At 60.6% G+C, this 10,668-nt stretch overlaps 1 protein-coding gene and 2 non-coding genes across 6 annotated transcripts; all 3 read left to right on the forward strand.

The window, feature by feature from the left end:
• The first annotated feature begins 971 nt into the window (after positions 1-971).
• TBRG4 (transforming growth factor beta regulator 4) lies at positions 972-9,536 on the forward strand. 4 transcript variants are annotated; one of them, XM_041752774.1, is made up of 11 exons: positions 972-1,057; positions 1,917-2,384; positions 4,996-5,319; positions 5,789-5,960; positions 6,239-6,396; positions 6,806-6,916; positions 7,617-7,761; positions 8,052-8,291; positions 8,400-8,511; positions 8,603-8,717; positions 9,262-9,536. In XM_041752774.1, exons 2-11 carry the CDS (start codon positions 1,968-1,970, stop codon positions 9,361-9,363), a joined length of 1,896 nt encoding a protein of 631 aa, XP_041608708.1. In that variant the 5' UTR covers positions 972-1,057; positions 1,917-1,967; the 3' UTR covers positions 9,364-9,536. The 4 variants fall into 4 exon arrangements, with proteins under 4 accessions (XP_041608708.1, XP_041608709.1, XP_041608710.1 ...); XM_041752775.1 differs by having other exon boundaries at positions 987-1,061; XM_041752776.1 differs by having other exon boundaries at positions 1,003-1,030.
• On the forward strand, positions 5,483-5,619 carry LOC121490278. Its single transcript, XR_005987598.1, has one exon. It is a non-coding gene; the product is annotated as a small nucleolar RNA SNORA5 (small nucleolar RNA).
• LOC121490279 lies at positions 6,006-6,140 on the forward strand. The gene has a single exon (XR_005987599.1). It is a non-coding gene; the product is annotated as a small nucleolar RNA SNORA5 (small nucleolar RNA).
• Positions 9,537-10,668: the final 1,132 nt, after the last annotated feature.

A 10,668-nucleotide genomic window follows, 5' to 3' on the forward strand; every position in this document is an offset into this window, starting at 1 on the left:
AGATCATGATGCTGGGGTCGTGGGATCGGGCCCATTAGTGGGGAGCCTGCTTCTCCTTCTCTGTCTGCCTCTCCCCACCCCCCACCCCCATGTAGGCTCGCTCTCACTTGTGTTCTCAAATAAATAAAATCTTAAAATTCTGTGAGCGGTTTTTAGGGGCACCTGGGTGGCTCAGCTGGCAAAGGTGAAGCGTCTGCCTTCGGCTCAAGCCAGGCTCTCAGGGGCCTGGGATAGAGCCCTGGGTTGGGCTCCCCGCTCAGTGGGGGTCTGTTTCTCCCTCTGCCTCCCTCTCCCCCACCTGTGTGTGCGTGCCTTCTCCCAAATAAAATCTTTTTTAAAAAAATTCTTTGGTTTTTACGTGGGCAACCGCCATTCCCCGTGGAGGTGTAAGCGTTGACTTTACTTCTGAGACGTATCCCCGTGTGTGTGTTGCTGCTCGTTACTTTTTAATGGCCTCCATGGTCTAGAGCGACCTTAGGTTCGCAGCAACACCGAGTGAGAAGCCTGGTAAGACCTACATCTCGTCCCAACGCACATGCCAGCCCTCCCCCTGCCATCGACATCCCCCACCAAAGGGCACACTCGTTAGGGTCGGTGAAGCCACACGGAATCGTCACCAAAGCCCGCGCATTCGACTCCTCCGTTCTAGAGACAACAGAGCCCCCGCCGGACGCACGCACGACGTCGGCAGCGCAGCCGCCCCGCACAGCGCCGACAGCGCTCGGCCTCCAGCCGCGGGTCCGGATCCCCGTCCGTCTCCCCGCGCACCAGGGCCGCCCCGCCCCCGTCTCCCACTCTGCTTCTTCCCATCAACCAGCTTGTGCCCTCAGCAAAGATGGCATCTGGCCAGAAAGGGGCAGCCAGTGGCTGCCGGCTGCGTGCCCTCAGCAAAGATGGCTCCCGGCCGGAAAGGAGCTCCAGTGACTTCCGGACCGGCGGACCGCGGCGCGGCTCGCTTCCGGCGGCGCTCCGAGTGACGTAAGAGCGCGCCGAGCGGCGTGGCCCTAGGACGCTGCGGGGGCACATGGAGGTCAGCGGCGGTGCCGTCGGCCGCGGTGTAGGTCTGATGGCGCGGAGGGGGCGGCTGGGCGGCGGTTGTAAGGCCCCCAAAGGCGCGGGGGGACGCGGGGGAGTTGAGAGTCCCGGGGCGAGGGGAGGCCGGTCCGTGCGCACGCCCTCGTCCGCCGCCATCCCGCGGGCGCGGGTGCAGGTATTCGGTTTGTACCCGGAGGCCGAGCCTCGGGGCGCGAGTACGCCGATACCCCGCGTCTCCCAGCGTCCGCTCTTCTGCGGTTAGGACGGGCGTCTGGCGCGGAGGGAGCCGAGGGAGCTCCGGACGTCCGGAGCTGGAGCGCGCCGCCGTGGCGGGAGGAGGCCGTCGGGGCCTGTGCGAGCTGCCCGTGGCATGCGCGGCCCCGTCCGCGGGGTTTGTGATAGGCCGGGGAAGAGGGCGAGGCCGCGGGTCGCGGGGGGAAAGGTGGGAGGGGAGGAGGGTTCCCGGGGGCCGGGAGGGGCGGGGTAATGTCGGAGGGGGCGGGAGGGGAGGGGGCGGGGTGATGGGGACCCCTTCCCCTCCCTTGGGAGCCTGCTGCTCGCCTGGAGCCCCGGCTTCGGGCTGGGCCGCGGGGTCACTGTTGAACCGCTGACCCGGGCACCCCCTCCGGTGATGCCAAGCACAGTGCGCGGACTCTCCGCAGCCCAGGCTCGAATGCGGATGAGTTCTGGGCCTCGGTCACCTGCGCGGAACCAAAAGCCTAAAGGTGGTTCTTCAGGAAAACCGGTGTGCAGTGTCGGCAGAAAGCAAAGGCTGCGGCCTCTCTGGAGAGGGGCTGAGCCGCGGTCCGTGTGTCTTGCTCTCGTGTCTGGGAGTCCGCAGCTGTGGCCGCCTCACCCCTTCCTCTCCTTTGTCTCTTCAGGGCTGTGGAACTGCCGGCTAGGAGTCTCAGCTGCCTGCCCCCCAGGCCAAGATGGCAGCTCGCCTGGTGAAGCGATGCACCTGCCTCCTGAGGGGGGCCATGCTCGAGGCCCCTGCCCTGGCTCCGGGCTGTGGACTCCGACTTAGCAGGGTCGCCCCCAGGGTTCTGACGTCCTCAGCTACCTCGCCCAGTTCCCACTTCCCAGGTCCCTTATCAGGGCTTGTGGAGAAGGAACGGGCATTCGCCGCCAACTCAGAGCACCAAGACATGGACCAGCTCATCGAGAAGGCTACTCGGCCTGAGGAGCTGCTGGAGCTCTTTCGTGGTGGTCACTGCTTGCACGAGAACCATGCAGCCCTCATCCTCATCCACCTCTCTCGCCTGCTGGCCAACGAGCCAGAAGAGAAGAAGGCATTGCTTCTGCAGGATGCCCACTTCCAGCAGCTGCTTCAGCTGGTCAATAGCCAGGTGGGTTTCTAGAATGTACTCTGAGGGTTCAACGAGCAGGAAAAGGTGGCCCTAGAGTCCAGAGCAGCCGGTCAGTTTCCAGGTACAGCCAGGAGCTCCGCCGCCCCGCCAGCTAAGTCCTCCACATCTTCTAGGTTTTCATTTTGGGGTGTTTTTTTTTTTATGTGTTTTTTGTTTAAAAATTGTATTTGTTTATTCGTGAGAGATACAGAAAGAGGCAGAGACACAGGCAGAGGAAGAAGCAGGCTACATGCAGGAGCCCGATGCAGGACTTGATCCCAGGACCCTGGGGTCACACTCTGAGCCAAAGGCAGACGCTCAACCACTGAGCCACCCAGGTGCCCCTAGTTTTTCATTTCATAGAGTACAAATACTTTTATGTGTCATTTTCCTGTTAGTCCTTTGTGCAGACGTCTTAGGTGAATGAATATAGGCTGTGTTGTTGTTGTTGTTGTTTTTAAGATTTTATTTATTTGTTCATGAGGGACATGGGGGCGCGGGGGAGACACAGGCAGACGGAGAAGTAGGCTCCATGCAGGGAACTGGACATGGGTCTCGATCCCAGGTCTCCAGAATCACACCCCTGGCCGAAGGCAGCGCCAAACCACTGGGCCATCAGAGCTGCCCAATATAAGCTGTTTTTTCCCAAGCAGCAAACGCCCTTCCCTGGCGAGGCAGTCCTGACTTGTGTAGCTCCCGTCCAGGGTCTGTCTGGCTAACAGTGGGCATGCTCCCATGGCTGGAAGGGATATAGGGTATTGGACGGAGGGCACCAGGCCACCGGGCTGGGTACAGCCGTCATCCAGCTGGTCAGACCCTTACACTGAGGGAACAGGGCAGGGGGAGGGCCTGAGTAGCACCTGCAGGGGAGGAAGCAGAACTCCAGTTGACTCTTTTGCCAGGGTGGGGTCCACACCACAGGCAGGAGGTCGAACCCCTGCTCTGGCCTTGTCTGCCCACATTCCCTCCCCAAGTCTATGCTTCTGTCCCTTGCTGAGCAAAAGGGAAAGGAGATTCACAGTTCAAGGGCGGGGTTTCCAGGCTTCCACCGAAAAGCAGGGGGTGTGGCTGACTGTTTTTTATGAGATAGGCTAACTAGGCCAAGGGAGGAAATGTTAGAACGTGTGTGTTAGGGGAAGTATCACGTCTGGGAGCTTCGTCTCAGTGAAACGTGTGCGCGCACACTGGAGTCAGTGACAGAAGATGATTGACACCAGTGCTGCTGCTCATGATCTCATCCTGAGCCCTTCTGGTGGTGAGGGTGTGGTCCTGACAGTTATTTATCGAGTACCTATTTATCGAGTTCCTTAGTGTACACACTAAGGAAGCAAGTATTTGGAGGTGGATGTGAACAAGATGACAAATTGATGAGCCAGGATTAACCAAGAACAAGTTATAACGAGTTTGGAGATTTAAGCTTCTTTTTAAAAGTTCCCCTGCTATCCAGGAGACGCACAGACACAGGCACCAGGTTTCCTGAAACAGACTCAGATTCCAGACTTGTCAGCCTCCACAGCCCTTCGCACACTGGCTCCCCTGTTTGCACTCAGCACCAGGTGTGGTTCCAGCTCACATTTGAAGGGAGCAGCTTCACAAGAAGGGGCAGCATTAGAGGCTCAGTGCTCCAGACAGCCCTCCCCACCAAGTGCCTGTGTCCTGGCTCTCCTGTGGGCCCCCTGCCATATACTGCCTCTGCAAGGGGCTGGGCTGGAGGGGCCCCATGCATCTCTGAGGCCTGGAAACACACCCTGCTGGGAACGGCAGGGTCCTCTTGTCAGAAACAGGTACCAAGGAGGAGGGAGGGAGGTGCCAGCATGGCACTGCTGTAGTTGGTGGGGCTTTAAGGAAACTGGAGGGGGGTGTGAAGCTCCCCTGGTGTTGGTGCCTGACATGGCCACGGTGGCAGCCGGTGAACAACCAGCCCCTCGTCCCAGACGCCTGGGTTAGGATGGCCAGGACTGCGTTGGACCCAGGCCTCCTTTTGCCCACACATTCAAGGGCCTCTCTGCATAGCTTCACGCCCTGAGGAGCACGGACTGGGTGGGGCAGGGGGGTCCCCCGTGCCTGGACATGCTGTGCTGGATGCCGGCGTTACTCTCATCAACATCCATGAGAAACACTGTTTCCCACAACTGTGGGACCGCTCCGTTGGGGAAAAGGGGCTTAGAATTTGGGCTTTTCAGACTCAGTGGGGCAGTTGTGTGCTATAGGAAAGTCAGTGTGTCTGTAACAGCCAGGGAGCAATAAGGTCACCACAAGCAAAGGAACGAGCGGGCTCCTGCAGGCTCGCCTCCCAGTCCTGGACGCAATGGCTTGCCTGGGTTCAGGCCTGCATGTGGGAGATGGGCACTCACCAGATGTGCCCGCCATGCAGAGCTGTGGCCGAGTCTGTGTAACCGGCCTCCTCTGTGGAATTTGCATTGGAGAAACTCGAGAATTTTGCTTCTCATGCAACCTTCTTGTTTGAAGGTGACCCAGACAGCTGCCATAAGCCCCCTCCCCCACCCCAAAGCAGTGGGTGGGCTGTGCTGGGCAGGCAGCTTCTAGTCCAAACCCCTGACATAAGTCAGGTGGAGTCTTGCGTGTGACTTTTTGTGTCCTTCCAACCCAGATAACCTCTGTGTGGCACGGGATCCTCGTGAGGCTGCTCCGGAGCCTCTATGCACTGGCGCTCCCCGGGGCCTGCAAGGAGCTGCAGTCAGTGGAGCAGGAGGTCCGCTGGCGCCTGCGCAGGCTTAAGTACAGGCACCTGGTCTTCCTGGCGGAGTCCAGTGCCACCTACATGCAGGAGCGGGACTCCCAGGAGCTGCTGGCTGAGCTGCTTGTGCACCTGGAGCGGCGATGGGCAGAAATCGAGGATTGCCGCATGGTAGTGTCCATGATGGCCAAGATAGGGCACCTCTCGGAGCCACTGATGAACCGCCTGGAAGATAAGGTACTGGGGCAGGAGCCCTGGGCAGCTGCTTGCCACTCCTGGTGGGGAGAGCACGGGGCCCGAACCGTGCCTCATCTTCCTCCACAATCACCTTGTGCACCTAACCGGGGCCATCAGGTGGTCAGCTCCAGGCTAGTGCTTGGTGGTGATGCCTCCCCCACCTTGCAGTCAAGTCAAATTCAGCTCCCATTCCCGTCATAGTGGGTGCTGGCCCAGATGGCTGCCACAGCAAGCCCTGCAGCTCATGGGCCCTGGGTCCTCTGCACTGGGACCTGGGGATAAGTTTGGCTGCAGACAGGGCACCCTGGAACCCAGTGGGGGGGTCCCTAGCTGAGAGCAAAGGCAGGCCCCACCCAGCTGGGGCCTGGGGTTACTGAGCTCAGGTCCAGTCGCTGTCCCACAGGGGCTACACTACATGGGACCCCTGGCCTCGGCCGTCGAGCTGACCCCTGCCGGCTGTGATTGACAGTGCCTAGAGCTGGTGGAGCAGTTTGGCCCCGATGAACTGCGGAAGGTGCTGGTGACGCTAGCCACTCAGAATCGGCGGTCAGTGCCCTTGCTGCGGGCCATCTCTTACCACCTGGTCCAGAAGCCCTTCCCCCTGACGAAAGGCATCCTCCTGGACCTGGCTTACGCCTATGGTGAGCCCTTCCCACCAGGAGCAGTGGGCGAAGGGGCACTCTGGCCGCAGCTATGTCAAATTCGATGCCTGCCTATCCTGTGGCCGGCACTGGTCCAAAAGGCTGCCACAGCAACACTGTGACCCATGGGCCCTGATTCCCCGCACTGGGCCTCAGGGATAAATCTGATCACAGACACCAACCTCCCAGATCTTGAGGCCATACAGGGGTGGCTGGGTGGCTCCCAGGCAGCCCGCTGACCCTCACTGGGTGAACCCTGGGGTCACTGTGTCCCGAAGGCAAACTCGGCTTCCAGCAGACCCAGGTGTTCCAGCGCCTTGCATCTGACCTGCTGCCCCGTGCTCCCAGCCTGACATCCAGTGAGGTGGCCCGCTGCACCAAGTCCTTCGCCCTCCTCAAGTGGGTCAATGGGCCCCTGTTTGAGGCCTTCGTCCAGGTGAGCTGGGCAGCGCCCTGCGTCTTCTATCAGGGAGGCGCAGCGGGCCAGACACACTGCCAGGCTGCAAGGGGGGGGTCAGGGAGGGAGGTCCCACCCTCATCCGAGGGTGATTGGGGGAGGAGCCATCTCAGGTGGTGCAGATGACATGGGTGAGGGTGGTCTCTGGCCTCAGGTGACTGTAGCAGGGACTGTTGTGGACAGCGAAGCTCCTAATTTGCTCTCTGCTCCTGAAGCAGCAAGGAAAGATGCTCATGTTTGCGTGCAACCACTTGAGGCCATGCAGACTGGCTGTAGCATTTCTAGAGTCTCCACCTCTGGGGGAAGGTCTAGATGACCTAGGTGGCTGGGAGCCCTGTGGGAGGGCCCATTGTGTCTTACGCTTCCCTCTGCTGTGTGGCCGGTCTAGCACATCCTAGACAGAGCCCAGACTATCACCGGGCTACACCTGTGCAACATGCTCCTGGCCTTTGCGCATCTGAACTTCCACCCGGAACGAGAGGACCAGTTCTTCTGCTTGGTACAGTCTGTGTACCCCTGCTCCCCCATCCTCTTCCTGTGCCTGCCGGACCCCCGGGGGGAGCTCCAGACTGGACTTGTGCATGGGAGCCCTAGGTATAGAGGCAGAAAGGAAGGCCCAGCATGGGGGCCATGGGGGTGCCAAGAGGGCCAGGGGAGCCAGCTGGAGCCACACGGGACATGCGTTGTCTGGGATCTAAGACCTGAAATCCTCACATGTGCACTGTGTGGCCCAGAGCAGCTGCAGCTCAAGGACCATCAGCCTGTTCAGTCACCACGTGGTCAGGGCTGGGTCTCCCTGGTGCTCCCTCAACTCCCTGCTGATGCTGTGAGACTTCCCAGCAGACACAGGTGTGCAGGTCACTGCAGAGTACCCCTGCGCAGGGGTGAGACTGCCTGTGTGTCTACCGGCCTCAACCCTAGGTCGGCTGGCTGCGGTCCCTTATCAGTGGGAGGGGCAGTGGGAAAGTCTAGCTGAAGGTCGTGCTGCCCAGGTTGCTCCTGGGTGACGAGGGTTTCTGGAGCTTTCTACAAGGGGATGTGCCAAGTCTGAGCAGAGCAACTGCAGGCTCACTCCCCAGAGCTGCTTTGGGCCTTGGTGCAGCCAAGTCCTTCGGGAGCCCTGAGCATGGCTGGCCCTGGGATGTGTGCTGCCGCTGAGGGAGGCCCCCATCCGTCCACCTCGCCCTGTCCTCACCCAGGTCCGTGAGAAGCTGGGCTCAATGCTGTCGGGCCTGCCCCCAGCCCTGCAGGTGGACGTGGTGTGGGCTCTGTGCGTGCTGCAGCAGGTGCAAGAGGCAGAGCTGCGGGCCGTGCTGTGCCCTGAGCTGCATACCCAGTTCCTAGGTGAGTGGTGTGTGGCATCCCCTCTTTCCCTGAGGGATGCGGAGCCCTCCCTGCTGTAGCTCCAGCTGGGTGGCTGCCTGGTCCTGCATGTGTCCAGCACCTCCAGCCGGGCTGGGCAGGGGAGAGGGGGCATCCCAAGCCCACCTGGCGCTCACTGCTTCCCCGCCCCCTCCCCGAGGGTGGCCCACAGACCCTCTTCTGCCTGTGATGACACGTATTTCATGGTGCAGCATGGAGGCAGAGCGTGCTGGTCCTCGGTTCACCCGCTCTTCTCTTGTCCTCTTCCTCAGGGGGCGGGTCCCCAAAGCATCAGAGCACCTTCCAGAAGCTGCTGCACATCAATGCTACCGCCCAGCTGGAGCATCCCGAGTACACGGGCCCCCTCCTGCCAGCCTCTGCTGTGGTCCCCAGGCTCTCAGCCTTAGACAGGAAGGTGACCCCTTTGCAGAAGGAGCTGCAGGACACACTGAGGGGGCTGCTGGGGAGCAGGGGCAGCTTCATGGTGCCCACGCAGTACGGCTGGGTCCTGGGTGAGGCCTTCCCCATACTCCCACCACTGCGGCCGCGGGACTGCTCCTAGTTCTGCCCCCTGCTCCCCCGAGGACAGTCCCCAACATGTGCCCCACACCCATCCCTAGACGCTGAGGTAGTGTTGGACCCAGATAGCCAGTTCCTGCCCCCGAGGGACTTCGTGGCCCCCCATCTTGCCCCACCCTCCGGGAGCCAGCCGTTGCCTCCTGGAGCCAAGAGGTAGGCAGGCCTGCAGCTTTTCTGGGCTCCCCACTCTCCCCAAGGGCCCAGGAGCCCCTGAAGCTGAAGCCATGCGCCTCTCCCCCACCAGGCTGGCCTTCCTACGCTGGGAGTACCCCAACTACAGCAGCCGGAGCCGAGACTTGCTGGGGCGCTTCGTGCTGGCCCGGCGCCATGTGCTGGCCGCTGGCTTCCTGGTGGTGGATGTGAGTACTGTTGGGCAGGCAGTGACCACATGGCCCCCCAGCTCCTGAGGCTGTCCCTATGAGGGTTCCCCCTTCACGCAGGAGAACGGGCAGCTTCAAAGATCCTATTTTCCCCAAGGCCGTGGCTTCTGTTACCCACTCCAGGCCTTGTGCACCAGGTCTGCACGTCCACGTCAGCCAGTGCTAGAGCTGGGTGCTGCCCAGGACATTGCGCTCCTTCTCGCTGCTCCCATCGGAGAGCAGACTGTCCTATACGGGCCACAGGACACAGGAGTGGCCTTAGAGGCCACGTGACAGTTTTGTCACGCATCTCAGGGTGGTTTTTTGGTTTTGTTTTTAACAATGTTTAAAAATTAAAAAGTTGCTCTCAGATGCCACAGGCTCTTGGATCCCAGGCCTAGAGGTCAGGCTCCTGTAGCTCTGAGCCCTGCGGAAACCAGGGTCTCTTCCCTGAACGTGGTGCCACAGCTCCGTGGGCTTGGGAGACCTGGGGTGTGGGCGCAGAACAGCAGACAGAGCAGGGGTCCCCACACCCTCCCCACAGGTCCCGTACTACGAGTGGCTGGAACTCAAGTCTGAGTGGCAGAAAGGTGCCTACCTGAAGGACAAGATAAGAAAAGCAGTGGCGGAGGAGCTAGCCAAGTGACCTGTCCTGAGCCGTGAACTGCGTTTCCCCAGGGTGGGGCCAGGTTCCCCCAGAGGCCTGGCCATGGCCACTCATGGACACATGTCCCTGTGGGGCTTGCCCAGAGAGGAGTGCTGGCTGGCAGCTCTTGCCTCTTGTGGGCAATAAACCTAGAATTTCAGTTTTCAACACCAGAAGGCATCTCGGCCTTTGTCACCATCATCACCGTCCACCCTGCTTTCCAGGCGGTCCGTCTGTCCTAGATTCTGATTCCACGGGGGCCCTTGTCCTGTACATGCACACACAGCCACCTGCCTCCTGCTCACACTGTGTGCAGATGTGGTCCTAGTGTTCCAGCTTTGGAGCCGTGAGGACCTTCCTGGGGCAGGCCCATTGGGGTTTGAGCACATGAGCACATGGCTTGGGGCTCTCATCATGGTTTGGTACCTAGCACAGTTGTCCTAGAAGTTCTCTTGTGCATGGTCTCGAGTGAGTGGGGGGAAGCCAGAGACCCAAGCTGACCAGGAGGCACTGGTTCTGGAGCAGAAGGCGAGTGTACTCATCTGTTACAGCAGGGTTGGAGTCCCCTCACTGCCGTCTCATCCCAGCCAGGGGTCCTGGTGTCGTGTGCCCTAAGTGCCCTAAGCCTCCTGTCCTGGCCCGGCAGTAGTCCCACTAGACACTGGAAAGAACAGTCTCCTTCCCTCCTGGTCCCTTGCCAGAGATTTCATTGGCAGAATAGACAAGAGTGACTACTGGGCACTGCCATTTGTCCCCAGCAGCTCAGAAGAGTGCAAAGGCAGCCAGGGGGAAGGGCCCCTCAACCCCAGGTCCCCATCCCAGCGGTGCCACAAGCCTCCAGAGGGTCTCAGGAAGAGCTAGTTCATCTCTTGAAACCTCGCAGGCCTGGGGGTGGATGGGGAGCCATTGGACCCTTGTTTGCACAGGCTGGTGGCCGTCCCTCACCAGGTTGTGGGGGACAGCCAAGGTGGCCTAGGCAAGATGGGGGCAGGAGGGCCTGCCACAGTGGAGCACTGTCCTGGATGAGTGCCACATGCAGAGCTGGTTCAGGAGGACTTCAGGGATGTCCCATCCACCACTTGGGACCACCGGCCTTCGTGGCAGACACTCGGGTTCTTTGTGCTTATGAGAAGGGACAGTGGTCCCTGTGTCCTCCCAGTTTCCCCAGTGCTGACCTCTTGTGAGACCAGCAGGTGTCACACCAGGACACTGACTGGGAATGGAGTGCACGTTGGCACAAGGACCCCTGTGCCCTTCACACTGTGCATCCCCCTTGCCACCTGGTGACCTTGGGTTGGATGGGTT

This window comes from Vulpes lagopus, chromosome 4 (genome assembly GCF_018345385.1).
Source record: "Vulpes lagopus strain Blue_001 chromosome 4, ASM1834538v1, whole genome shotgun sequence".
Taxonomy (NCBI): Eukaryota; Metazoa; Chordata; class Mammalia; order Carnivora; family Canidae; genus Vulpes; species Vulpes lagopus.

Excerpts from the sequence above, each read along its gene's own strand:
- TBRG4 (XM_041752774.1), top strand. The coding sequence starts at position 1,968 with ATGGCAGCTCGCCTGGTGAAGCGATGCACCTGCCTCCTGAGGGGGGCC. Across the intron at positions 5,320-5,788 it reads TGAACCGCCTGGAAGATAAG|TGCCTAGAGCTGGTGGAGCA; the intron begins GTACTGGGGCAG and ends TGTGATTGACAG. Across the intron at positions 6,917-7,616 it reads AGGACCAGTTCTTCTGCTTG|GTCCGTGAGAAGCTGGGCTC; the intron begins GTACAGTCTGTG and ends GTCCTCACCCAG.